At 41.8% G+C, this 8,901-nt stretch overlaps 1 protein-coding gene across 1 annotated transcript in view; it reads right to left on the bottom strand.

Annotated features, from left to right (window-relative positions):
* LOC101862307 (proto-oncogene tyrosine-protein kinase ROS) overlaps positions 1–8,901 on the bottom strand; it is a gene marked incomplete at its 5' end in the record, with an annotated part of 60,952 nt that overhangs the window by 10,705 nt on the left and 41,346 nt on the right. The window contains 9 exon segments of the mRNA XM_035972711.1: positions 361–424; positions 1,044–1,294; positions 2,165–2,294; positions 2,646–2,821; positions 3,617–3,777; positions 5,750–5,868; positions 6,496–6,717; positions 7,734–7,906; positions 8,612–8,716. Of these exon segments, the coding sequence (XP_035828604.1) occupies positions 361–424; positions 1,044–1,294; positions 2,165–2,294; positions 2,646–2,821; positions 3,617–3,777; positions 5,750–5,868; positions 6,496–6,717; positions 7,734–7,906; positions 8,612–8,716 (1,401 nt within the window).

Genomic DNA, 8,901 nt, shown 5'->3' with positions numbered 1-8,901 from the left:
TGTATATATATATATATATCATAGACATAGATATAATTCTGATATAATTATTTCTATATTACATGTTATTTACATGTAGGCCTAAGCCCTGATTAATTATAGGGGATGGAGATCTTAATATTCTGGATGAGTGTTCAATATTTGCCCTCCATGTAGACGCACAGTGTACTGTCATAGGTAAGAACAGAACCTTTGGTATTTAGGTCAGAAATCTTATCCCTCTTTGAATGTATGGTCTTTTTATCATCACTCTTGTTAAATACAATGGACAAAGCTGAAAGCTGATCTATTCAGATGTGACTATCCTTGAGTACTGGAAGATGATCAGCTTCACTATTATGGATGATATTGTTCACTCACCATCTGTTACAATGGTCTTAGTGACGGATTCTGGTCCACATCCAGCCATGGTACAGGCCACCACCTGCGGCGCAATCACAAAAAGAACAAAAGTCAATACAAGTAGTCCGAGCTAGCTTCATCAGCATACTACAACATCTAATCGTAAGCAAGTTGTAGGTTAAGTGATGCTACTTGGTAGGGCGTTTACTTAATGTGAGTATATGTGGTATCAAAAGGTTTGGGCATCTCTCAAGACTACCATCAGTCAGTATTACAGCCAGAAAATGGTATAAAACCAGGGATCAGATGGATACAGAGGAAGAGACAGGCCCAAGAAAAGATGGATAGAAGGCGTCAGAGCACATTTAGATTTTTTAAAAACCCAGTATTAACATGCAACAGGCGATACAACAAATAATAAAACCATGTTTGCTTCTCCCCTCGACACCTAAAGGTCACAGGAAATAGTAAAAAGTAAAGAAAGTATACTACTGAATGGCAGATCACATTAAGTTAGTACGATAACAGACATATTTTGTCCAGAAGCACATTATGACAATAGCCATCATGACAAACAGACAGCTAGAGAGACAATTTCACCAGGGAACACACCAACCACGCACTAAAAGAGTTAACTGAGGAAAAAAACCCAACCTCATCAGATCACCCGCCAACCACTGGCACGTAGCGTTTAACGTTACCTTGAAATGATAAGTCTGGGACTTGACTAGAGGGGACAGGATGTAGTGCTGGCCGGTGCCCTTGACCCTGACGGTGGTCCTCTCCCCAGCAGGCCCGTCGCCCATCCAGTAGGTGACCAGGTGGTAGCTGATGATGCCGTTGGTGTGCTGTGGACTCATCCAGTGGAAGTCGGCGGCCAGAGACTGCTGTGAGGTGGAGGCGTTCTTGTGGTGGTTCACGTACACCTCCGGCGACAACGGTGCTGTGGGGACTGAGGGAGGGGGGGGGGGCACGCAGAAAAAATAGTATAATCAGACTTGTAATTTTAGGAGTTTTACTGCCCCCCCCCCCCTCCTCTAAATTGACACAGTTTAAAACCATTTAGGAAGCAGACTGCTTCAACCCTGCCTGTCTGGGACATCACAGGCTGAGAGGGATATAATGTTCGCAGACACGTGGAGATACTCGATAAAAAAAATCCTCCCCCACACGCGAATCGAACTCACGTCTTCTGCGTGTGACTGTGAAGTGCATAATCGCTACAACACAGACGCCGGTATGGCGCGCAGTAAGAAATGCTAAAGTTGAAACAATGAGTAAACAGATTCTCACTTGGTTTTGGGAAAGAGTGTTGTTTCTGAAAGTGTGCGGTAAATATAAAATACGAAAACATAACAATTTTACCATGTGGATGTGATTTCCAAAGACAGATGTAAAAGCGAAATGGAAGAGGATTTGCTACCTGAGTATCGTATCCTTCAAGTTGGTAGTGAAGGTAAAAGGAGAAGCTTTGCAAGATGGGAGTTGTGTTCAAGAAAATTAGAATCGGATATGGATGCAAAGAAAGTTTTCAAAATGGAAGTCGTATTCTATGGTGGCAATAAGAGGTTGTTTTTCTTTTCTTTTTTTTTTTTGGGGGGGGGGGGGGTTAGTTTTGAACTCATAACAAAATCTTTAAATGAAATAATTTTGACTACTTATTGCTGGAGGAAGACCTGGACAATAAAAAAAAAAAAAAAAACAAAAAAAATCTCTCGCTTAATTAAAACGTGACGCCATAATGGGAAACAATAGAATGCACAAGTTTTGAAGAAGAAAAGAGAATTCGCAAAGTGCTTTGATGAACACAGTCAATACTTACTGGACATTGGCGACCTGACTGAGACTGTCGTGGGCTCGGCATAGCCCCAGTAGGTGTACGGCTGTATGGAGACTTCTAGAAGAGTGTATGGAGACAGGCCATCGATCTCATTCCACTGGTTAGCTGTGGTCTGGAGACAACGGGGAAGAGAAAGTCAAATCTCTAAGATATTGTAGTACTCACTCAGTGCTCTTCTAGTACTAATAATACATTGCTACACACGTACGCATCACATTTCTGTCTCTCTTTCTCCCCCCCCCCCTCTCTCTCTCTCTCTCTCTCTCTCTCTCTCTCTCTCTCTCTCTCTCTCTCTCTCTCTCTCTCTCTCTCTCTCTCTCTCTCTCTCTCTCTCTCTGGCCCTCTGTAACTGTTACCCTGTTACCCGTTCCCCTGGTTATTTATCTACCCCTTCTCTGATAACCCAAATCCTTTCTTTGTCACAAATGAAACAACACAGAGCCCACAAAGAGAATGGACTCACAAAATGTTTGTTGTTGCTCCCAACCACGACGAAAACTTTGTAGAAAACCGTTCCGTGTGTTACTTCGCTGGACCTGGGCCAGGTCAGGTTGAAGTTTGAAAAGTTTCCTTCCGTGCGGATATCTTTGGAACGGATTGGGTTTGGAATGACATGCACGTCTTCTTTGTTCATCTCAGCTGTTGAGGAGCGAAATACATACATGCGTAAAAGAGAAATACATGTACATGTACATAACATATGCATAAGAACGAACACATATGCATATAAACGACGAAAGTATTAGAGAGACATACTATGTACAAGAGCGAAACAAATATATCTACGAGGGTGGATCAAACGTTATGGAAGTTGTGAAGTATTTTTAAAAAATAACAACTTTTGATGCTTTAGTGCCTATCAGGGTGACCCAGGCTGAGAGGAAACAACATCCCAGAAGACGGACATAGATCTAGTACATATGTAGGCCTACTCGATCACAATGACAACTTCCGAAATGGGAATCGAACTCACGTCTTCAGCGTGGGGCGGCGGAGCACCAGTCCAGCATACCACATCGAAACTCACTACTTTTTCTGTTAACTAAAATGCAACGCTTTTAACGTGTCAAACCAAAGAAAAGAGTTCGATTCTCACCTGCTGCTGCTATTACTACTACTACTACTACTACTACTACTGCTGCTGCTGCTGCTGCTGCTGCTGCTGCTGCTGCTGCTGCTGCTGCTGCTGCTGCTACTACTACTACTACTACTGCTGCTGCTGCTGCTGCTGCTGCTGCTGCTGCTGCTGCTGCTACTAATACTACTATTACTGCTATACTACTACTACTACTACTACTACTACTACTACTACTACTACTACTACTACTACTACTACTACTACTACTACTACTACTACTACTACTACTACTACTACTACTGCTGCTGCTGCTGCTGCTGCTGCTGCTGCTGCAGCTGCTACACCTCGCCCCTCACCTGGGTAGTTGTGCAGGGCCGGGTGTACCACGCTGAAGCTGGTGACGTTGGAGTAGAAGCTGACGGCGGACGTGTAGTTACAGCTGAGGTCTCCCACCACTAAACTGCGCTGCTGGGTCAGCCAGAACAGGCGCTGTGAGAAATACTGCAGGCCGGACGTGCTGGGGAGACGTACAAGGGGGGAAATGCAAAGTCTAATATATATATTATATCGCTGGCAGTCTGTTCGAATGTATTTAGCCTTAAATTTTGAACATAATATATCTAAAATTGCAGTTTCTTAATCTGTGGTATCGTTTGTATGTGTTCAAGAAATATTTTGTTGAAATTCAAATTCCAATTTGTTGGGGAAAAAACGCACATAAAGTAGGTACAATTATTAAAACAACGAAAGAAAAAAAACCCAACCCAGCATAGAAGTTGATATGTATTGTATGTTCAAAGATCAGACATGTAACTATAGATGCCTTAGGCCCTATCGACACAATTCATATCATAAGGAGGTAGGCTGCTTTGTCTTGACTGCTAGGGCCAACATGAGCAGAGAGGGATACTACATCTCAGCAAGGAGACGAAGCTACTCAATAAAATTTTTCCACACTGGATTGAACACTCACGTCGCCTGCATTCGGCAGAAAAACGCCTAACCACTGTACCATGAAATCATAGGTGGGAGTGTCGAAAGAGAAATTGGGCTGCAGAAACCATTTCATTTTTATGTCAAATTTAAGCCTTGGTATATAACTGGCAACTGGTCATTAGCAATTGCATGGAAACAATGGCCCTTCAATATGTCATGCTTATGAGGACCTCCAAATGCAACGTCCGTCTTTGATCGGACCAGTCCACTGGATAGAGAGATGTGGAGACTTCCCCTATGTTCAAGAACACCCAAAGTGTAGATTCGAACCAGGCCAACCATACTACAAGATACCAACATAACTAAAAACGCACTGTAGCCTTCTATAAAAAAGGATTATGTAGCGATATTGATCACAGTATCATGATATCACGACGTGTGAACCTTTTGTGGAATGGAATGTGTTATTAGGCCTATAAAGATCAGATTGCTGTCACTTCATACGCCAACCTTTCTTTGACCAGAATATGAGACTATATGGACCAGAGCATTGTGAAAACATAATATGAGAAGTCCACAGGGGAAATTGGCAGATTCACGAAATGGAAATCGCGAGGATATCAATTTCAAGAGCTGGCAAACTCATAACTTTATTTCTGTTCTACTGTTTTTGTTTGATTTGCTATTCAGCTAAAAATAATAATAATAATAATAATAATAATAATAATAATCAATCAATCAACAGACACAAAGAAAGGAGGCTAAGAGTTTACACGTTTCTAAAACTAGTACCCTTGCAATTTCCACTTTGTGACCTTGTTCGTGGACTCCTCAATGTGAGTCTTTCGTCGAAGTTTGAACGCGTCAGAGTAAGTTTGAAAGCATGTGTTAACCAAGTCTTTGTCTCAATTCGAACTGGAACCATGACATTAAAGAAACACTTTTATAACTTTCAAAACCTTGAGATGTATTTTTTACACACTGGTTACTGGTTACTAAAGTGTGATCTGTTCCTTTCATTTCTTTTGAATCATTCATTTATTATATCAGATTAAATGTGGAAGTAGTTTCACCATTTTGATTTTTTCTTACCTCATTCGAACGAAAGGAAGTTCGGGGGGGGTAGGGTGTGATCAATGCAACAGTGGATTTTATGTGGATTTGTTAACAGCAAATAGGCATGATATATTTATACACCCTACACACTGCAACCGATGCAGGTAAAAAGCTTACTAATTATTCCATCCTCTGACTGACCTGAGCTGTTAAAACAATCAGGGAGAAAGACACAATATCACAGGATCAAATAGGGACATGCGTTGTTGGTTTTGTCAGAGTATATCATGTTCACGGCACAGTTGACGCACTTTAGTTATGTAACCGACACAAACAGATTTCCATTCATGGGCCTTTCTTACTGTAGACTAAAACGACGGAAAGACAATTCATAAAATTCCCAATATGGAAATAGTTTTATTTCTTAACACTTTTATAGCATTTTTACACACATATTTCACTATTAAAAAATACAGAAGTGAAGTAGAAGTAGCCACCTGGAAATGCTGCTGAAGTCTCCCAAGTGTTCAAATGTAGGACTCTGGCCGGGCCGAGGTGGAGACAGGTCTGCGGCATACACACTCTGTGTGTCGTAGCCCTTCACGTACCACAGAACCTAGAAAACAGAAAATAGATATAATATGACAGGTCGGCGAATTTTCTGCTGTAGTTGTTGTAGGTTTTGTTCTTGCTGTTGTTGTTGTTGTTGTCGCTGTTATTGTTGTTGTTGTTGTTGTTGTTGTTGTTGTACGAGACGTGGTGGGGTAAAGGTTGTGTTAGTGATATTGTTAATGGCAGTAGTAGTAGTAGTAGTAGTAGTAGTAGTAGTAGTAGTAGTAGTAGTAGTAGTTGTTGTAGTAGTAGTAGTAGTAATAGTAGTAGTAGTAGTAGCAGTAGCAGTAGCAGTAGCAGTAGCAGTAGCAGTAGCAGTAGCAGTAGTAGTAGCAGTAGTAGTAGCAATAGCAGTAGTAGTAGTAGTAGTAATTGTTTTTAGAGGGAATGTTTACTCCCTCTGCTTCGTCACCACCTTCAAACACTTCACAGCACACACACTTGAACACAGGATCTCTTAAAGCTTTCGGGAATACATTGTATTCCAATGGACACTGCTGCTATTGTTGCTGCTTCTGCTGCTATCACCGTAACCACGATGACTCCGATTACCACTACGAACACAGCTACTACTACTACTACTACTACTATTGCTGCTGCTGCTGCTGCTTCAATCGTTCCCAACACTGACCTTCCCTGCGTCCAGGTCCAAAGTCAAACTGATGACAAATCGTCCACTAAAGTAAGGCAGAGAGAACAGCTGCCTGTGGTCATCCCCGTTGAGCCAGCACGTGTCCACAGAGTGCTGCGTGGCCCAGTACAGGCGGCCAGCCACAGAGTCGATGACCATATCGCGAGCTGAGGTCTGCCGGATGTACTCCACGCCCAGCCCTTGCACGTCGGAGCGCCGGATCTGCGCAATACAAGACACAATTCATTGTTTCAAAAGGAATTACTTCCCCTTTCATATTGCTTTCATTTCGATGTACCCATTCCCCCCCCCCCCCTTTCAACTCTCCCTCCTTTCTCTCTCCCTCTCGCCTCTCTCCTGTCTGTCTGTCTGTCTGTCTGTCTGTTTGTGTGTCTTTCTGTCTGTCTGTCTGTCTGTCTGTCTGTCTGTCTCTGTCTCTGTCTCTGTCTCTTTCTCTCTCTCTCTCTCTCTCTCTCTCTCTCTCTCTCTCTCTCTCTCTCTCTCTCTCTCTCTTTCTTTCTCTCACTCTCTGTGGCAGAAAGATTGGAAGTAGTAACAACATGTGCTGTTGTTCATTCTTAAATAAGGGGGAGGATATTACGGCTCTTTAATACCTCTCTTGAATGGACATAATTTCATCTTGTCTGTACAAACGTGGGTTGAAGCGTCTCAGCAATAGAGGGATTTCAGAATTGATGAGATGATGCACGTTGATTGGTCTTGCACACACACAAAAAAAACATATGTGAGGCAGCGTGGTGGAATCAGGCTCTCGTCAATTTTGGGGCATGTAGGGTTATCATCTTGAAGCTTGTTCCCTTGTCTTTATTTAGATGAAAATATTATCCATTTATCTTGAATACAAGTCGGGATATTTGCGAATGAAGGAGGTGGGGGTCACCTGTTTTCAGAGGTAAAATTAGTGAGAAAATGGCCGCCAAAGATTAGTTATTTCCTTAGCTTAAGAGTCCGTGGTAACTAAAAATCTACATATCTTGTTCCTTAAATCAACGTTTTTCAGAAAAATCCACACATAAATGAGTTCTTTAATGGGCATGAAAGGTTTCGAGCCAAAAAACAAAAAATTGATAAAAATTCCAAAACCTGCGGAAAAATGCAAGTTTCTTCACTTTGATTATTTTGACGAGAGCCTGATTCAACCACGCTGCCTCACATATTATGGTGTCTGATCTACCCTGTATGGCCTAGCAATATTATCTTGGAAGATTTCAACTCACCACTCCTTGGCTTGGCTCCGACCAGTATACTTTGTGACCCAACCAATCATAGGCCAGGCAATAGGCCCCTTCTGCAGCCACCAGCTGTCTCCGTAGATGGCTTGTCCGATTGTAAAGGGATAGGGTTCCATCCTGTGTGACCCACATGACCAGGTCCTCATACCAAGCCAGGTCTAAAGAAAGGAGAGAAGTTATGCCACTAAAGTATTGAGGAGGTTGCCTACCTTGATTAAGTACTACTGAGATAAATGAAGTACGTTGCTTTAGTACCACTGAGATAATGAAGTAGTTGCTTTAGAACCACTGAGATAAATGAAGTGTGTTGCTATAGTACTACAGAGGTGTAGTCTGTTGTTGAGGTGTAATAGCGAGGCGACAAATGTTAACTAAGTATTAGTAATTTGACATACGTTGTTCTAACAATAGTCAGGGGAAGAAAGCTGCCTGGATTAGCTGAAGTCAATAAGAACCTAACGTTTAAGCCTTTTGTTCACGATTTCATTTCATCAGATATACACGTTGGGTCCATGTTTGAAGAGAGACCAACAACAAGGAAGACAACTAGACGAACTCAGGAACAGACATTACCAAACGTTAGCTAAATATGAAAAAAAAAAAAACAAACAATGTGGCAGAAAGTTTGGAGAAAAATATAAATACAGGAAAAGATACCTAACAGACGAACAGTCACAACCGACGTAGAACTATAATATTATTATAAATGACAATGACAATGACACTCTATATTTATCTCACAGGGAGAAATTTGTTTTGATCGTTTACAATGGCAGTGGATGTTACATAGATTAGGTGAACTCACGCATACGCCTGAGTAGAATAAATATTTAATAGAATATTGTCAACAGAAGGCCACTCACCCATAGCATCAGAGAAGAAGTTGACTACCGTGGTGTGTGAGTCTTCACTGATGTTCCGCTGGACAATACTGCCTCCTGCCACAGCCATCAGGATGCTTAACCCGTCTGAAGATAGAACGTCAATTGGTATAAATATATTTTTAAAAACACGTACGTACACACAAAGATACACACACAGATATTTATCATGTAATGTGTGTGTTTGTGTGTGTGCCTGTGTGCGCGTGTGTGTGTGTGTGTAAGTGAGTGTTTGTACGTGTGTGTGTGTGTGTGTGTGTGTGTGTGTGTGT

This window comes from Aplysia californica, unplaced genomic scaffold (assembly GCF_000002075.1).
Source record: "Aplysia californica isolate F4 #8 unplaced genomic scaffold, AplCal3.0 scaffold00810, whole genome shotgun sequence".
NCBI lineage: Eukaryota > Metazoa > Mollusca > Gastropoda > Aplysiida > Aplysiidae > Aplysia > Aplysia californica.
The sequence above is the reverse complement of the archived record's forward strand: the minus strand, read 5'-3'. Positions and strand labels throughout refer to the sequence as shown.